Source organism: Apteryx mantelli, chromosome Z, assembly GCF_036417845.1.
Source record: "Apteryx mantelli isolate bAptMan1 chromosome Z, bAptMan1.hap1, whole genome shotgun sequence".
In the NCBI taxonomy this organism is placed as follows: domain Eukaryota; kingdom Metazoa; phylum Chordata; class Aves; order Apterygiformes; family Apterygidae; genus Apteryx; species Apteryx mantelli.
This window is the reverse complement of record NC_090020.1, coordinates 46530070-46550893: the sequence shown is the minus strand read 5'-3', so window position 1 is coordinate 46550893 and position 20824 is coordinate 46530070. Positions and strand designations below refer to the sequence as shown.

The following is a 20824-nucleotide window of genomic DNA, read 5'->3' as shown; positions in this document are numbered from 1 at the left end:
ATCATAGGCATGGAGCCTTCTGCTTTTGAATATATGCAACCTGAGGCTCAGCCCAGCAACCGTATATGACCAAGAGTAGCAAGTCCTGGAAAAAATTAGGTTGGGACCTGGTCATAGAGGCTGATATTCTTTGGAATATTTTTGGCATCATCAGACTGTATAATAATAAATGGAATTGGAGTATCTGATTTCTCTAGGGATAACACTTTGCATTTTCAGTTACCTGAGCCAAAAGAAACACTATATTGATTGAGATGCTGATATCTATTTCATTTAATGATTCTCCCTCAGTTTTGACTGAGGTTTCGTCTGTGTACCGAGTTTCACTGCTAGGGAAGACAGTACCTTGTATCTTGCACTGTAATGTAGCATATAATCAAAAAGATTCCTATAACAGCAGCTTTAATAACAATTAAGTCAGTCTGCAGTTGCATAGCTCTAATTTTTAATAACTCTTTAGACTTTCAAATGCCATTATCCTTCTCTTCTCTTTCAAGATTACACAGGCCTAGAGATTAGCAAAGCATTATGTATTTCTTTTAAAACTAGCAATAATGCTATCTGACAGCAAGAAATTGGAATTCAGACCTGAAAAAACACCACTTAATGTGTCTCTGTATCATACACAGCCTTCAGTCACTTTGGAAGCAAGATAGCAAAGAATGGGTCTAAACTGTGATACTGGCAATGAGAACAAATACCACCTGGGTACACCTTTCTCTTCCTTCCTTTTGGGGTGATTGATTTCAGTGTATTATTTTCCTTAAAAATGAAATATTTTATTAGTGCTGCTTTTACTAAGCATAATGAAGAAATTACATATCAGTGTTCTTTGCTACAGGAGTTCAGTTAAGTATCGCTCTAATCCTTCTAAATACACAAATTCATGACTTGGCCAATCTGCACAGACCAGAGCAAAGCCACTGTAGTGATAATATTTTACTTTCAGATATACTGTTACAAAATTAGCCACCACTGATATATATATATATATATATATATATATATATGTATGTATGTATATATAGAGATAGATATAAAAAACTACTTTCAATTAGTTCTATTTCCTATAAAGTTCATCTCAGAGAGAAAAAAAAAATCTAAAAATGTTTCATTTATTTGACACCCTGCCTAGCACTGTTAAGGTGAATATAAGATGAATTTAATAACTAAAATATCCCATGAATTGTTTGTTACAGGCAAAACAAAACCCTGCTTCACAACAGTTCAAGCTATATGCACGTGTTGACAAAGTAAGATAATATATACCTTCTTATTACCTCCAATAGACCCCTCTCTTTCCTTTCAGTCCTCTGCCTCTGTAATTCTTCCCTAAACCTGTTCAGTCTGCTTAAGCTGCCCCACTGCCTCATTTCTGATTACTTTCCTTGTCCTGTCTACTCCCTCTTCCTCATCAGCCTTTGATTTGTGCATATCATCGGAGGACTCGCTTTAAAAAAAGAGTACTTTTAAGGATGCTTTTTTACACATATCCAGTGATTTAATTCAATAGTAATACTTTGTTGTGCATATTTTCCTTTGATAAATCAACACTAGAAGCCCTTGAAACAGGATTTCAAAAGGAAATGTCGTAAGATTAGCCAGTATAATAAAGTCAATACACTTCTAAATATATTTAATCAAGATTAGCTGATGCTCACAGTTTCCAATTCTTTAATTTTGCTCATCAAAAATGTATTAATTACGCATTCTTAAAATCTAAACTACACATTTACATGTGTATAAAAATACACATTATTACAGAATTATTGTAAATACAGTACTAAACATAAGGTATCATCTTTGTGCTCCTCTGGATTCCATCTGTCTACAAAATAGCTTTTGAAATGTGCAAACAAAAATCCACAAGAAATTTCTTATTACAATTTTTTAATTGTGTGAGATGCTACACAATCACATTTACAGGAAAGTCATTCTACTGCATCCCATTATAAAAACTTAAATATTCATAAATGTGTATGTTATGTATTGGAAACATGAAACTAGACCATTTAACTTTCTGAGAAAGAAAACGAAAAAATAAAGTCAGCCCTCACATCAACCAGTTCTGAAATAGAATTTAGCACCTGTTAGACACATCTAAAGCCAGCTGCAAATCTGTCCCCATCCTTCCTTTCCGTCAAGCCAAAAAAAAAAAAAAATCTAACTGGGGGGTTATAATGGAAGCTTACTATACAGTGCTTCTAAAGCACTGAGTACAAGCTTCAGAAATGGTATTCTGATTGAGGTGTAAAGGAGAAAAGTGTTATCTTCATTCTTAACAACACTTTCTCCATCCTTTCACATTAGAGTTATCTTTTCTCTTCTTCCACCTCTTGGCATCTCTTAGAGGAATGCATACACAGAGATAGAGTGTGCATCAAAACTTCGAATCTATCATCTAAGGGTTTAAAAATAGACAAACAGAGAAAGCGTAAAATGACACTTTTATAAAATGAAAAATATTAATGCTTGAAGTTACTGTTAAGAACATTTCAACCACTTTAAATTTTATTTTCTAATAGGAAAGAAAAACTGAATAAACGCTGAAAACGCATAAATTCTGAAAAAACATATGACTGCCCAAGTAATATGGATATAGCAAAAATGGTTGAGCATTAACTAAATTCCCTGTAACCCTGCTTTCACAGTTAACTAGAAAACTTGCTCTGGTCACTTACAGCACAAATATATGAGGGGAAGCCTCTGTGTCCACCCTTCCACTTGGGGCCCTGGCAACTCACATGTTCCTACCTACTACATAACGCTTTTTTCCTCCAAAGGTAGAAGCTGCAGCCCTGTATGGCAGACAGAAACGTGGGAGCTTCATGTCCCACTATCCTCTGTCCTCGTGCAGCCTAGGCACTACACAGTTTGCAACTATGTGGAAAGACTTCAGTTCCCCTTAATTTGTCAGTGCCCTTTCACAAAATGCTACATGCAATTTGTATTTGTTGTTCTAATTTTAGCTACAAACAGCATTACAAATTCTGAAAGTTTATGTCAAGACTATTGTGGCAAGACATTGTACATTCTTAAATAAAATTTGGTATTGTGACCCTGTATGGAATTTTTTAAGGAAAACTAAAATACTGGTTCTTTCACATACAGTTTTTCCACAGGATCAAAGTCACCAGGTCAAATTTACCGAGAGGTTTTAAGATAGCAAGTATTAGATCTCAGAAATGATCCACTGTTCTCAAAAGCAGTGAAGTGTTTGGCATACAAAGATGTTATGCTTGCTTAAATAGTTTGATTTGTGAAAGAGAGTGAAAAAAATCAGGCTGTGATCCCTGCTGCACATGGATGATTACTTTTTTTAGTGCTTCAGTCTCATCACAATTCATCCTCCAAGTTGCAAGCAAATGGACCACTCTGGACAAATAAATATATCCTAAAACACTGACTGGGGCTACATAAGGAGATTAATATGAGTTTTGGCTGTGCAGCCACTGAAAATCAATGCTTCTAACTCTATTTCATAAATCCTTTTCCCAAATGTCTCAGCCCAGGCTTGCTGAAGAGAGTTTGGTCAAAGTTGCAAGCACACTAATGCAATGTAAACAGACAACCTGAAAGAATCACAAGCTCACTATGCAACTGTTAGTATGACTGAGATAAGCAATCACCAGTTACAAGATTTGCAATGTCAAGATATTCTAATGCATCAATGTTTGAATAAGGAGGCAACACAAAATCTAAGGGGATATAGGTGACCCACGGGAATAATAGCAATAGGTTCAGCAGAGTGGGAAACGGCAGGGATTCTTTTGTTTTTTTAACTGTAAAACCTACAAGAGGTAGTTTGAAGTAAAGAGAATAGTCCTATTGGGAAGGATAAAGAGGACATCAGACAAGCCAAGAATTCTGAATGTGAAAAAATGTGTGTGTCAAAGTGAATAGGAAGAAGTTGGAAAACTATTAAAGCATAAACTTGATTTCAGTATGTGAATGCTACCAAGATCTAGGAAAGTTTATTTAAGTTACTACTGGAAAAAGAAACAAACAAAACCTCTTCAGCTCAGAACAGCAGCCAACAATAGTTCTGCCATATAAGAAGATCAGTAAGTTGTGGGGGGGTTGAAGCAACAGCATTTTCAAACTTTACAGGACTTTATGGGCCAGCTTCATGCACCAAATTTAGAGAAGGGAAAACAGGAAGAAAACAAAACTGCATAAAGAGACAGAGAGAAAACAGGCATGAGCAGCAACAGGACAAGCACAAGAAGAGCAAGTATGGCATCAGAGACCTACCTTTGATGAGAAGGGCGGGAAGGGCTCATAGCCTGCAGCTAACTCAGTGGCAACATGAGTCAAGGTCATGGCTGCAGGAACGTACAGGCATCTTACAATTGCCCAAGCAAGTGTAATAAAAATATTTGGTGCAACTGCAGCATATAATGACATAGAAATCTCTCTTTACCTCTCGTTTTCAGAGAAATGGTAAGGAAGGGCACCTCAACAGATAAGATTTTGTTGTCATGTTGTTTGTAGACATACACAGATGGAAAGAAGGCATTCAGGACAAGTATTACGCATAATGATGAAGCATATAATAGTTCCATGAACCTCTTAGAAGAGCCTTTAATGCATTTATAAACTACATTCACGGACCAGATTTTGACCTCTACCAGTTTTAATCTCCACCATGGGAGTGATATGTGACCAGAAGAGGAAGAAGTTTCTATCAACACAGGTGAATCTTAGATATAAAACATGGGATGAAAAGACAAAGCAAACAGCATATTCTGCTTATTCCTGAACAGGTGGCTTTTTCCTTGGGGGATCCTTTCAGCTAGGAAATGTGAAAAAAATATGCACTTTCAATTACCTCTCTGCTTTTCTTGAGTGCACTGTATTTCTGTTGTTTGCAGCATGCTTAAGGTTTATTTACATAATTCATAATTCAACATGCTTTTTATATGAAAAAATAAATCAGCAACTTCCAACACTACATCTGAAAAAATTTCTATCAATAGTAGAATAAGAAATTTGGGAGCAGGACTGATGCAAAACAACTATTACACCACTACAATGATTTCTGTATACAGTAAATTAATCTGGTCACTCGTAACATCAGTGAACAACCTCTGTTTTGTTCCTATGCTTCATCTCACCACCATTCCTCCTCAATGGATTTACAATCCAATTATGCAGCCAGGCTTGCAAGCCTTCTCTGCCTCTCATTCCCTTCCTTTCTTTCTATCATCTGTTGATGCTAACTTACCAGTGACAGGGAAGAGAGGGGAAAATTCCCCTTAGAGTTGATCCACTGAAAATTCTTTATTTTCAAACACGGAATTTTGAAATCAGCTATTTATCAAACCTTCTCAGGTTAAAGCAGGAAAAGTTGAGCTGCTGCAACTATAACTTTTCCCAGGAGAATCACAAAAACAGCAGCAGAGATAGGGACACAAAATAGAAGGAGTCAATATGAGGTGCAGCAATGTTACCAGTGCCACTTTCACTAGCTAGGGTTAATCACAACACCAGGGTACCAGTACTGGACACAGTCCTCTTGCTTGGCATTCCTGAGAAACTTAGGAACTAGTTGATTTAGCTCTTAATGAAGTCACCTACAATTTCTGGATCCTCACAGAATCCCAGGTCACACTGCCAGCAGGGCAGAGCCTGCCTCCCTCACTCCTTGGGCAGGGGCCAGATGAGGCGGATTGTGCTGCTCTGAGCCCCCCACTGTTGAGCTCTGCACAGGGCTCTGGCGGGGCAGCCCTCGGCGCTGCACAGCTGTGCCGCAGCCCTCACATCTGGAGAGCAAGAGCAGGGCAGAGCCCTTGGCAGCACTACCCCATCACTGCTTTGCATTTTAAAACTTGCAATGAAAAGCACAAGCTTCCACAGATGCAACCAAAATAACCACCAACAGTTCCTCTAGGTCTTTACAGGTTTTGCAGATCACTGTCTGGGACAGAAATGTCGAAATACACTCTGATGTGCCCAGGTGCAATGCCATACATATCTATTTCCACATCAAGTAGGTGTCCATTTTTATGCATAGACTTTCTCCCCCAAAATATTTCCCCATAAAGGGGGAGGAAGGAGGAGGAAAAAAAACCCAAAAATGAGAAGGGGGAATTCTTTGCAGCCTTAATTGTAGCCATTAACCTGAGTCAAAAAAGCAGCAATCCTGCAGTGTCTGCACAGATGAAAGCAAGCCTGGAATGCCTCTAGACAAACCTTCCTTTCTCTGCATCTCCTCCTTCCCATGTCTGAACATAAAATCACAGAAATGTTATTTTAACTGAGACTTTCTGGGAAAAGTAAGGCAGTCTTATTACGAACCAGGAAAGGCAAAATAGTACTCCGTAAGTACTTGAAATGCAAGGAAAAAAGTAATGTGCTCCAAATCCTTAAAATATCTAAATCAGGGAAATGCCCCAGAAAGCCTTGGATATCTTCTTCTAATCCCTAAAATTTCTCTTCAGACTCATTTCCAAGTATTTTCCAGCATGTACTCAAAATTATTCACATCCTTTGACATGGCATATAGTAAAGTTGTTATTTGTTTTTTATGTCCTTAGATGCCTTCTCAGGAAGATTTTTCTTTAAGAAACATCAATCTAGCCTGGAATCAAAATATGTTGTGATTGTATCATCCATATACAATGAAGATTTAACAACGTCATCTTGTGATAATAAGGTAATAAAAAGAATAATTAGAATCCTAATTATCACAAATATTTCTATTTGTATACTTCTTCAGAATTGCATCTCATGCAAGTCTTATCACTAGTTCATGGAAAAAAGTCAGGCCACACTTTCATTGTAATTATTTTGCACCCACTGTTTTTCTTCTTATGTAATCTTTTTACAAAGATTAACTTTTCAAAGACTTATGGGAATTTTTTTTTTCACTTTACTCCCAGCAGCAGGTGAATCTTTAAAGGTGTTTGATGAGATAACTCTGTAGTCATATCCAGAGTGATAAGGTAAAAATACAAGTAATTTGTGTTGGAAATTCCAGATGCTCCTTACAGTTTTGCAAGTCTGCTCAAAGCAGCTCAAGAGACAACCACAGTTCACAAAACACTGGGCAATTTTTTATATATATATATAAAAATAAATATATAAATATATATATATATAAGTCAATTTGTTACAATAAGTTAAGTGTTTTTGTCTCTGTAGCCTACATACCTAAAACCAATTACTGCTTTTTTGAAATACACTATAAATTTGAAATTCGAAAAAAGAACAAAGCAAAACTTTACATGAGGAGCTTCTTGTTTGTTTGTTGTGGATTAAAGAATTAAACATGCTAAGAGCCATACTAAGATGGCTAAATGAAAGGTATACAGACAGTATTCTTTAGAAAAAACATAATACAAAACCAAACATTGATATTTTATTTCATAAAGCTCCCACTTTCATTAAGAGCTGTGCCTAGCCAGAAATACATGCTCCATTACCGGGAAACCTGACCCCCACAGTGGGTGCCACTCTGCACCCGAGGAGCCAGCTGCTGCCACCGCTGCTTTCCAGCCTTCCAAAAACTCCCACAGTCCAGCTGCTTTATACTTCAGTGAAGCAGGTGTTGAAGACGACAAGAAATAAAGCACACAAGACACAGGAGCACACAGACAAACATCAGCATGGTTTAACAGAGTTTGCATCCATGAAAGTTAAGGATCCATCTTTCCCTAAGCTATTACTTTATTGTGAATATACACACTTTAAGATGACCACTGGTGCATTCTAGTAGCTTTAGCCATTTTTCAAACAGTAATATGAAGAAAAAAATGTTTTTTTGCACCTTAGGTACCTGTTACCTCTATAATTAAAATATAACTAAGACAAGATTTTATTTTTTGGCTAAAATAAAGAACAAATCTTTTATCATGATTTTTTTTAAAAAACATTTTGAGGAAATAACACAGACAAAAGTACTTCTTGGGAAAATATTTCTCTTCTACCATTGCCATTTGGCACTAATCAACTTAGTGCAGACACACTGAACAGACAAATCAGAATTTGTGGTAGTGTTTTTTGTAGGGTAGACGAAGCAGGAGAGGAGCGCACTAGGGCAAACAGAACTAACATAATGTGGATCTGTGAGAGTTAAGAAGCTTTGAGAACTTAAGACTCAGGTCCTGAAGGAACGTGAATCTCTGGATCTTGTAGAACCAAAATACAGCCTAATTCCTCCAAATTAGTTACAGGGGGAGAAATGTAAAAAATTCAAAGGACTAAACCGGATTTTAATGGGCTCCAAGTAATACAAACTTAACTATTATAAATGCTAGTACAGACATTCCACAACCATTTGCTTGTTGTCATAGTCAAGCACATCTACCCTGGAATAAAGCTTTGTAAAGTGTCTGAGCTAAAATTTGCAATCATCTTAATTAAATCAGTTCACCAATGAAGTAAAAGTTCATGTCATCTTAACATATTCCTTACAATAGCAGTTTCCTTCAAATGTAGTTTTTCGAAGATAAAGTATTGCGGAACAAGGAGATTATAACTCCTTCCTCTCCTCTCCAAATTTAAGAGTCAATTCAGCAAAGTCTTTCACCATATGCTTAAATTAATCATTGAATAAATCCAAATTAGATTAGCAAGATTTTTGCACAGTCAAAACATGCATAGGATTATTCATATGCTTATTTTTAAAGGTGTGAACTGGAGCCTTATACAAACAAGCAGAAAAAACAGTAGATTGGATGAGGCAGCTCTAAGTTCCATCAGGCACAGTACTGCTTACTATTGCTGTTATGATCTCCTAACAGAGAACATACATCCCTGTTGCAATAGTCTTCTAGCCCCCATGAAGCTCTTGGCTCATCACATTTGGATGAAATAAATGGCCCCCTCCACTCTCGCACTTTTACATACTCCATAAAATAATTATCTACTATGAGAGCTAGTGAGAGTATAAAAGTATCCAAGGCAAAGTCTTTGGAAAGTAACAATAAGCAGAAATACAGGAGTAATTTGCTAAAGCTGTCATAAAGTAGCAATGCTTTGGAAAGTGGATTTATAGTAACAGAGACCAATGTATTCAGCTGGCATTCCCTAAAACCCCTCGACACAATTTCGTTTTGGTATTCTTTTCTGTGGAAGACCAAACATTCCTCTGCAATCCACGGCACCACTATTTTGAGTTAGTCCATAGCAGGGGGCAGCTTCTTACCTCCTTCTCCAAAGGACTAATAGAGGAGTATTTTTTACCTCTCCTTTCACTCAAGCACCTCTACTTTCAGGGCTCCAGCTGAATCTTGCTTCTCAGCTTTTTCATTTAAAATTTTTTTTAATCTAGTCTATGCCCAGGACATGAACAGACGATTGCTATCAGTGCGCTGTCCTAAGTTACCACTCTTGCCTAGCAGAGGAGCATATCACCGTGTTGCCAGCTGTCTGCCACACAAAATAGGACAAGTTTGCCCAACGCTCTGCTGAGCACTGCAGCAGTGAACCTTTTTTGCTTCAAATTGAAATGGAATATCAGTACCAACGTGGCCAGCTAGCAGATTTCAGTGATTCAAGGATTATGTGATTGCTATGGAAGGATAAACAACAGGGACAGGGGAGCAACTTATTAAATATTTTGTTCTTTCCTAGTTACTTTAACAAACCCTTTCTAACAGTCTTATACTACATTTGGGCATTGCAATACATGCAACTACATAAGAGGGTATAATATATTCATAGAAGGATAACAGAGTATAACGTTGTCCAATTCTCCATATATACGATTTATAGTTATTATGCAACTGCAATTACATTTAAAGACCAAACCCACTTTACTGGAAACCAAAACCAAATAAACTCTAACAACTACTGTCTGAAACAATTTCTATGTGTATTAACTTTAAAATATGAAGGAGATAGAAATTAAATATAATAAAAAGATTGGGGGGGAATAAGGAAACATCAGACTTCCTATATCAATTGTATGGGCTAATTTATAGGTACTATTAGTTAGTTTTAATACTGAGAAAGCAAATAAATGATCTTGAAAGCTTTTTCCAGGAAGCTTTTGCATCACGTAACTGGCAGCAAGACAGGAAAGTGCAGAAGTATTTCTTTACTGTATTAATCATAATAATTTCCACTAACAGAGCAAACAGAGTACATGAAAGGTTTTAATGAAAGCCTGTATAAATTACATCTACCATCATGACTTCATCAATATTCTTGGTAATTCCAAAAAACCAAACAAACAGCTATGGATAACTGGATAATAAAATTAAGTGCTTAAGTTCCAGTTTTTCACAAACCAAAAATGAAGTTTACTCGTGTATTATCAGCCTCGAAATACTTCGAAAATACTAATAAACTGGCACTTCACCCATCTTTTCCAAAAAAGCATGCCATACACACTTAATTACACACTAAAAATGACACGTTTCTTCAGGAAATACATTTAATTTCATTTAGTTTCTCATTTGCCTTAGCGATTTGCCAATGTTGTAAGTATTCCAGTAAAAAAATATGTATTTTTTGTTTTTACTCTGGAAAAGATACAGGTCCATGAACCCTGCTACAAGAATTTCTAACTTGTCAGTTTGATGTTGAGCACTTCCTCTTCAAATATACTTGCATAAATTACCTAAGCTATTTCACTTCTCTCCTGAATTTTTTTTTCCAAAGGCAAAACTTAAATTTAAATAAGTTCAACATAAGGCTCAAATGAAAAGATTAAATAAGACATGGCTTGCATAAAACATGAAACAAAACCATGTATACTGTATCCAATAAAACAGCAGAACCTCACAATTAAGTTTGTTAGAGCCATGGGACAGCACAAACCATTCAAAAAAGCCTTTAATAAAACATGAAGGGCTTATGTCATTTTGAGCCAAGGCTCAACTTGTAAAGCCCTAAAAACTCTTCAGGTTAATTATAACTAAACACTCCCCCGCCCCCAAACATTACAAAAGTATTATACAATATGTAAAGAAGAAAACATGGCCTGTTTAATGGCCTGTTAATATCCTAAGGCTTTTACAATAATTACACAGATGTACTGTGAACCAGAATTTATGAGGCTAATCATTGCCTAAAGCATACATTTTATATGAGACTTTCTTTTCAGGTTACTTTAGATCATATTATACCCAGTATACCCATGCTTTCAACCCCAAGGGAAAAAAAAAATGATACCATAGCAAGAGAAATAAAAGAATTCACAGGTATTGTCCTGTTTTGGCAGGCATATGACAGTCCTAGGGCAGTAGTAGGAATCTACTATTCTAGGGCACTACAGTACATAAGAAAAGCTAGAAAAGGACAGAACCTAATCTGGTTTTACCAATCAAAACCAGAGAATGTTTTTGTACAATATTTTTATTTACTAAATACTGCCATAAATGCAAGGAAGGTCCATGCAGTAGCTATGGAAAAAAAGGGACTATTTTACAGGAATAGTATGAAAATGAAATCTTCCATTTTATACATCTAAACAATTCAGTATTCATCATACAGTCTCCAAGTTTCTCTGGCACAGTACCAACAGCAAATCCATTGCCATTCTTTTCCTCCCAAAAGACAGCATTACGTGTTCCTGAACTAGCTGCTACTATTTGGAGTAATATTCAACAAGCTCATCTTAGGATATGGAGGTTTGCCATCATAAAACAACACAGTTTCCGAAATCTTGATAAAAATGGCAAGCAATCCTGAAGTATCTATGTGACAAAAAGATCCCACAAAATCACCCTTGATCTTGAGGATTTTCAAACATCAGGCCACTTTATAACAATGAAATACTTGCAGTAAAACTATTTGAAATTTATCAGCTATCTTCATCTGCCATTATCTGTACATCACAGCGATTCTGACATGAAATCACTTTTCTTTCAAGCCAGAAAACACAGAACATTATTCACTTCCTCAGTGAAAAATCTAGGATTTGAAGTTCCTTCACATCAAATAAACCACAAAAAATAAGTATGCATGACAATAATATATTTTCACCCCCAAAAATCTGTTTAATCTCCCATGTAGAGTTTGGTTAAAAACAAACAAACGTCTTATTTAAATAGCAACTGAAAGACTACGTTAGCAAAACTTGCAACTTATCTAGCTGCCAGGATCAAGGTTAGAGTACTGTTAGTAAGTAAGCATAACCTGAACTTAATCTTGGTATCTAGATATTCAAAGTACCACCACTCATTCAAGGAAAAGAGAGCAATTGCCTAGATTCAAGACAGATGAGACATAATTTGCCCTGGATTATCTTAATTATGTCATGCACAGCAGGTTCTGGGAGACAGTGTCGAAAGCCTTGCTGAAGTCAAGGTAGGCAACATCCACTGCTCTCCCCTCATCTACCCAGCCAGTCATTCCATCAGAGAAGGCTATCAGATTGGTTAAGCATGATTTCCCCTTGCTGAAGCCATGCTGACTACTCCTGATCACCTTCTTGTCCTCTACATGCTTGGAGACGGCCTCCAGGATAAGCTGCTCCATCACCTTTCCAGGGATGGAGATGAGGCTGATTGGCCTGTAGTTCCCTGGGTCCTCCTTTGTATGTATTTGAAGAAGCCCTTCTTGCTGTCCTTGACATCTCTAGCCAGATTTAACTCCAAACGGGCCTTAGCCTTCCTCGTCGCATCCCTGCATACTCTGACAACACTTCTATATTCCTCCCAAGTGGCCTCTCCCCCTTTCCACTTTCTGTATACTTCCTTCTTCTGGTTGAGTTTTGCCAGGAGCTCCTTGCTCATCCATGCAGCTCTCCTGCCTCCTTTGCTTGACTTCCTACTCATAGGGATGCACTGCTCTTGAGCCTGCAGGATGTGATGTTTGAATATTAACCAGCTCTCTTGAACGCCCCTTCCTTCTAGGGCCCTAACCCATGGGATTCCTCCAAGTAGGTCCCTGAAGAGGCCAAAGTTTGCTCTCCTGAAGTCCAGGGTTGCAATCCTACTTGGTGCCCTGCTGCCTCCTCGCAGGATCCTGAACTCCACCATCTCATGGTCACTGCAGCCAAGGCAGCCCCTGACCTTCACATCTTCAACCAGTCCTTCTTTGTTTGTTAGTACGAGGTCCAGCAGCACACCTCTCCTTGTTGGCTCCTCCACCACCTGTGTCAAGAAGTTGTCACCAATGCTCTGCAGGAACCTCCGGGACTGTTTGTGCCTAGCTGTGTTGTCTCTCCAGCAGATATCGGGGTGGTTGAAGTCCCCCATGAGAACCAGGGCCTGGGATCGTGAGGCTACTTCCAGCTGTCTGTAGAAGGCCTCATCGACTTCTTCTTCCTGATCAGGCGGCCTGTAGTAAACACCCACAACAGTGTCACCCATGCTAACCTGCCCTTTAATCCTTACCCATAAGCTCTCGACTCGCTCTTCATCCACCCCTAGGCACAGCTCAATACATTCCAGTTGCTCTCTCACATAAAGAGCAACTCCACCACCTCGCTTGCCTGGCCTGTCTTTCCTAAAAAGCACGTAGCCATCTGTGACAGCACTCCAGTCATGCGAGCTATCCCACCATGTCTCTGTAATGGCAATGAGATCATGGCCCTGCGACCGCACACACATCTCTAGTTCTTCCTGAAGAAGACATACATAAAAAAGTTGAATGATTGTGGATCTATTACCAATCACTCTCAATATATGACACCAGCCTACATTCAAATTAAGAAGGCAAAATACACGGGAAAAAGTATGAGTGAGATTCTAAAATGAAAGAAACAACATATTAGTTTAATTCTGAAGGATATGCAAATTGGATTTATAAACGTGGTTTGACTAGCCTTCAAGTTTATGAATAGATAAATATTTGATAATCCCTTTCCTGCTGCCTGAGAATGAAATAAATGTGGTAAGACTACTCAGAAAGAAGAAAGAACAAGCTTCCAAAGGAATGAAGTATTATGTCCCTTGCAAGAGTACTACAACCACAAATCTCAACTTTTGCTAAGTATTAGAGCATTTCCACTACTGCAGGAGCAAGTGATCCATTCTGATCTCATTCTGTAAGTATTTAATAGATTTTTATTCCTTTTTTGGAAGCTCCAACACAAATGGAATATAAATACACTAATCTAATTCATAAAATGCTGGTTCTACAAATAAATGATAGTATGCTCTACTTCATTTAATCTTTTTTCAATATATGAAAAGAATCCCCTAAAGCTACAGATACTACAAATCTGATGTGTAGCTTCAGAACCTTGAACCTTAAGACAGATGGTCAGATTATTAGATATTGGAATATGGTAGTTTCTGCTTTTCTTAAATTCAGTTGCCAATTTGTAGAATAAGAATAATGCTATCTTTTCACTTCAGCTCTGCTTTGTAGATTAAAATAATAAATATTTGCAATCTTTTAATCAGTAGTTCTTAAAATGATCATTCCTCCATCCTTTTTACAAAGGAAGAAATGGAAGCATTGAGCGTTTGATTTAAGTTAAAAAGGCAGTAAAAGTAAAGCGTAAAAGAGCATTCAGCTCTTATTCCATATACACAGGACCACACAATTTCCCAAAACTTCTCAGCATTTCTTCTACAGCATTTTTTTTTAAACCAATCTATCATTCAGTGACAATTTTTTCATCTTTCTCTTAAGTATAATTTATTCTGCTTATAACTTGGGATGAAATTAAAAACCAAAACACTCTTCCTCAACTCCTTGCAATTTAGTGTGAAATTAATTTAAAAGTTTTATATTAAGATTCAAGCAGTCTCACATAAGTTACGACAATACATTATATACCAACAACATTTAGAAACAGGTGTGGGCCAAACTTTAACTACCAAATATTACGTGTAACTCCATTTCAGTTAATTAACGTGAGTGTCTCAGTCTACTGATCCCTCCCCCAAAAGTCTGGTATCCTGCTCTGTGTACCATAATTTCAATGCAAGCACTGCAGTCCAGACTCTACTTTTTGGGAGATCCTCAGAAACACACTCATAAGTAACAGAAAATTACTTTACACAGGCTATCAAACCCCCAAACCAATAAGTATCCTATGTACCCTAACCTTTCAAAGATTAAGAGAAAATAATCAAATTAAGAGCTTCTGCCTTGCCCCTTAGATTCCACACAACAGAGAGGTGTAAAGGTCATGGTGTCTCCAAGACCTGACACAGTCCTTCTGTCTGCAAGCTGTTGTCCTATAGCTTCCTGCTGAAAGTACCAACATTTATCTGCCAGAATATTTAATTCTGTAACCAGATGATGACACAAACATAGGATGAATGAGGTAAACAACAGCTGCAAGTCACTTATAAATAAATATAAATATCTAGGCATAACATGTAATAATATCTAGCCCCAATCATAATCTCAGTTTATTCCTTCTTTTGGAAAATAAGACGACCACAGTCTGACCAGATCTTCACTCTTCACTCCCACTTCCCAGCCACAAAACCTGCAATTTACTGAGGCATAGTTCCTAAGTTCCTAGTAATACCAGCTGCATCAGATGCTGCCAATTAGACCAGCTGACAATGTGTGTTTAAAAAAAAAAAAAAACCCAACCCCACTCAAAAAGATACTATACAAAGGTACGTAGAATACGGGTATTCAGGTCTGTCTACATCAGTTTAGCCTTTCAAGAGAATTTCCCCACAAGTCCTGAAAAGGAAGTGATCAAAAATGTATCATGGCAAAAATGCTAGATCAAAACACAGCAAATGATGGAAAGATAGAATGACTCCAAAACCTCCTCTAACCAAATATAGCAATGTTAAGGCTGTCCAGAAACCTAAAAAGAGCCTGGTAGGACTACCAGTCAGTTGGGTGATATATGGGCAAAAGCTTCGCCAGGAATAGCAGCTGCACTGCCATTCTGCTGTATACACATTCTTTTGGACCATGACAATTTACACATTAGGTTAAAAAAAATATGCAGCCGACTCACCGTTCCTGTTCTTCTAGGCCCATTTCTAAGCAGCTGTCTATCCTGCTGCCTTTTGTTACTCTTCTAGGCCTTCCTTCTAAACATGGTCCTCTGGTATTATTTCCTGTTTTGCCTTCTAGAGATCCTAGATACCTCCACCGCCCTGAATACCTCTTTGAACATCTCCATAACGTTGCTAGAGACTGTAGCAATCCACCTTTCAGCAGCACATTTCCTACCATATGTTAGCAAAAATGCCTCTGATGTTAAAGGCCTAATCGAGAGGTTAAGTCAAAGTCAGAGTTCTAACTAGATTGCTCCTGACTCTGCATAAATACAGACAGCTAATGATTAGGTATGCTGTAAACTATAGTAGTTTTTTTTATTAATTTTGATTCATAGTACAAAATTTGACATATAAAGCTCATCTATTAGGTCTTGGCAACATAACAGAACCACCTGTGGTCTGACACACTGAGAATCTTTCTTTTTAAGGTATGATGAAAGATTCAGCTTTTCTCTTATGATATTTTCAGGCATGTGGATTGGTAATTGGCTTATTCGCAGAAAAAATCAAGGGTTTTTCCATTATGATTGAAAAGCATAGGAACCTGGTCTTCACACTTTTATATCTTGAGTGATTTCCATTGAAGGCAATAAAAAATTAATGAGCAAGAAATCAGGACTCCAAATACCTAATCATAGATTGTTATAGCATTCTATGTTTCTCTAGCGAACACTTCACAAAGAAAGTCAATATCAACTTCAGTACCAACTTTAAACTTGACTGTAACTGTCAGTCTTTAAAATGCATTTGTTCTATTTCCACTAAATTGGTTCTCATTTTCTTTGTCAGCTTGCTCCTCAACAACCTATCCATTTTAGTGCAACTATTTAGAAATTACTTCCAACTTTATTAACCTTTTAGTATCCTTCTACTTCCTGAACACTTTGCTTAAAATTAATTTTTTCCTTGCTCATTATTTGAGTAAGAACAGAATTTTCAAGTAAGACAGACCAATACATTGAACTTTTTTCATATGAGAAAGGGTGTCAACAACTTCTGAGTACAAAGCACATTTTCAGGCCAATGTATAGAAACATTACTCAGAGCGGCAGCCCACAAACCCAGAGGTCTGGATTTTAACACAGCTGCCAAGAGTGCACTTATATTGAATTATCCTGGTAACTCTCCTCTGTTTTACGTATGTGTCCTGGGGAGGATGAAGAGTGAAAGAGGAGAAGAGTAGGGAGAGAAAAGAAAGCAGGAAAACTACAGTACCATAGCTAAGACACTGCTCTCTTTCTTGCTATGTACTATATCAACACCAGCTTAATTATTTGTGATATTCAAAACTGTTAGATATGTTATAAAATACTGCTTTGTCTAGCCTTATCATCTGTTTGGGAGTATTTTTGGAATATACGATAATCTTATCTTTTGCTGCAACTCTGTAACCATTTCAGATTATTTAACTTCAATATAAACATCTGTAAGATTAATTTGCTAATACACCAATGTTATAGTGGTATAATCTCACCGATTTTTAAATAGCTGTTACTGACGTTTACCAACACAGAGAATATGGGTCTCCAGCACACACAGCTTCTAGTACAGCACAGAAAAAGCCCTTGAGTAAACAGATTTATAACAACAGTAACAACAAAATCAATGAATAGGTTAATTCTCATTTACTCTTTCAAGTTCTGCTGTTATGATTGTTGATTTTTTGTCATGTTAGGGTTTCATAAAGAATGTAAGAAATGTTCAAAGAGCTTAATAAAGATTTTTAAGATAGCAATGACAATGAAGTTTTAATTAATATGCAAACAAATCCAAAATCTTTTTTCGTAACAGACACTAGCCTCATTTTGTTAAATAAAGAAACTAATAAAAAGTGAGACTAGCTTTCAAAATAAACCATCCAACTGAGTTTGAAATAAGACGGTAAAGCCATCTGGAAAGAGAAGAGTCAACTGTATTTATTTCTGACCCTTCCAGTTTTATTAGAGATGCACTAAATGTTCAAGAATGTGCGTGTGTGTGTGTGTGTGTGTGTGCACGCATGCATGTGCACATATATCTTTATGTGTGTGTATTACATACATATATGTAAATATATATATAAAGTGTCAATGCAAGATTTCAAGTTGTCTAGCAAAATACTTTCTTAATACTATAAAAAGGCAGAATTTAAAATAAAACACTTGGTATTAAAACTCACTGTAATTTCAATAGAACTCAAAACCAAAGCATTTCTCATCCACATAATCAATATTAACCACAAAAAGGAGCTAGAAAATTCAGGAAAAATGGCTATTTACCAGGATTCTTAAAAAAACTATCACTATTACTCCAATACACTCTAAATAGAAAAAGGAATGGCCTTTAAGTTTAGGAACTTTTATTTCAGAGTAAAAAAAGATTTCAGTCTTCTTAGACAACATGCTAGCACAAGACCCTTTCCAGCAAGTATATCTGACATTTTTAAATGACTTCACTGACCATAAACGTGGAAAATTAAAAAGATGGGTTCTGTTCAGGGCTCAAGCCATTATAGTCATATAACAGTTTCATTACTAATCCAGAAAAAAATAGGTATATTCAAGTGTTTTCAATCAGACACATTCCTCCAGAAGTAGGCATTGCATTCCACACTAATTTATACTCCTAAGTTCCGTTAACGTCAAATGATACTGAATCAGAGATAGTTATGTAACAAACATGTTGGACCCCTCCTCACAGCTATATATAAAGTGAATGAGCCTAGATGAAATGGAGACATTTTGGTGGCTAAAGAGCAATTGAACAGAATCTCTATCAGAAGAGGGGCAGGCTGATTTACAAGAAACCCTGCTGAGTTCATTAAGATTACTAACAAAGCAAAAGTATCTTGAGAGCAATAGTACGAAAACCAATTGAGAGAGCTCACATTATCATAGATATTTGATAAACTTCTTCTGATACTTATTTACCAAAGAGTAAATAATTAGTTTTAACTTCAAAGTTGGACCTGCTTTGAGCAGGGGGTTAGATCACATGACATCCAATCTAAATTATTCTATGATTATATAGAAAATTCAGAGACAACACATATGGCTCTACTAAGCCTTCCATTCCCTTTAACCAGTAAAAATAAGTTTATCAGATTCTCCTGCATATTTTAATATCTAGGAAAAATATAGTTTTCATGGTCTTTACTGTTCCCACTCTCTCCTACATCCTCAATACAAGTGTGTCATGAGAAGTTTATTATTGCAGCTTCCAACAAGAAGCCATGCTGTTCTTCACTTTTGTTGCCTCCAGCTGCCAAAGTCTTCCTAAAAGTTTGCATAAGATGCAGACAACAGCAATGATGTATTTTTGTACTGCTGGAGAAGACTCAAGTATCTTCTGAAGGTCCCAATTTTTAATGACAAATTTTGCTTTAACAGGACTTGAACACATTACGCTATTTCCTTTTACTCCTATTGTTGTGTAAAGGTCCTCCATCCTCAAAAATATTAGTCTGCACTCTTACGGCCAAAAGACAGTTTGCAAGGGCTGATCTAACATGACTTGCACAGCAGCAAGCGATGAAAAAATCATAACTGCTCCCCAAACAGCTACAGAGCGGAGAAAGCTTGGTTTATATTGAAAAAGAGTATTTGCCAAGCATCCATAGAGCTAAACTCACTAGGTCAGTCGAAGACGGCTCAAGTATTCAACCAGACCCATATGGAGATGGTACTGTCACTACAGATGACAAGTAGTGCAGAAGCAGAACTGGTAAGGGTGGCAGAACAGCAGAAGGGGAAAGACGCAAAGAAAACAATGGCACATTTGCTCATTAACCTAATTCTTCCCATGAATGAAGCAGGAAAGTGAAAAAGAGGAGGAAGACATCAAACAGATACTCACTAGGTGATCATGCTCGAAGACAGTAAATTAAGACAAAAAGACTACTGGCCACACACAAAGGTTGGAATTTCACTCAATATTTGTATGAATACATAGCTAATTTGCTGTTTTCATGTTTTCTCACCAGCTTGTCTCCTATCACTTAGAGTAACTGCAGTACCCAGAGCCCTTACAAAAAAAAAAGAAAGAAAGAAAAAAAAAAGTAGTGTTCCCTACAGTGGTACCCACAGGAGATATTAAACTTTCCCAAAACTCAGGAAGGATACCTAAAGCAGAACATTTGTATTTTTAAGAAGTTACTGCTAGACATTTGTTGATGTTGCTGCTAACACAACCTGGCAGAAAAACTACCAGCTACAGATTTTATAATGTCATTCATCATATGTTAAATATGTAAAAATAGAAGGATCAAACTGCAGTCTGGCAAATCCATTTCTATTCATTACAATAGCCAGGTTTTACTTTACATTAGTCTTGAAAAACATGAGACTGAAAGAATGTGCAATTAACAGACGATGCTTAGGGTTATCTCTACTCTACAGCACCAAATGCTTGTAATGGAGTGAGTTTGCTGTAATACCAAGTAAGATAAGATTTATATATCCTAGAAAACATGTTATATGCTGATGAACAGCATAAAATTGACATAATGGTTCTTCAAGGCTATAAACGTGTTTTTTTCCTAGTTTAATTGGCAATGACTAGATTGACCTTTTCTCTACAATTGTAACTACAGTAGAGCAATTAGACAAATCACCACCTCTACCATTTCCCACACATATTAAATAAAAAGCAAAGGAAAGGATTCTCAGTCACCTCTTCACATTGATGCTAAAGCAGAACAGTATTTTACACTTTAACTCATGAGTGAAAGTTGGAATTAAAAAATTCTTTTAAATCATATATTATAATGAAAAGTGACAAACACATTGGAAACACTCTACATCATCTAATCCCTCAAATAACCCTTTACCATGTCATAAGTGAACACTGGTGTCCTTCGACGTTACCATGATCAAGAGTTTTTTCTTGACAATTCACACTTTCACACACCCTTTGGCTCTCTGAAACTTAGAGCTCTTGTTTTTTAAGTAGTAAAATAAGTA

At 36.8% G+C, this 20824-nt stretch overlaps 1 protein-coding gene across 4 annotated transcripts in view; it reads right to left on the bottom strand.

Moving 5' to 3' along the window:
- FBXL17 (F-box and leucine rich repeat protein 17) overlaps nt 1-20824 on the bottom strand; it is a 293008-nt gene that overhangs the window by 161614 nt on the left and 110570 nt on the right. The window contains exon 7 of one of the 4 annotated variants that reach the window (XM_067315808.1): nt 4255-4325. The exons of the other annotated variants lie outside the window; for them this stretch is intronic. Coding sequence (XP_067171909.1) covers nt 4298-4325 — 28 coding nt within the window. The 3' untranslated portion in view covers nt 4255-4297. Of the gene's footprint in view, nt 1-4254; nt 4326-20824 lie in introns of those variants that run through there. 4 annotated transcript variants of the gene reach the window in all.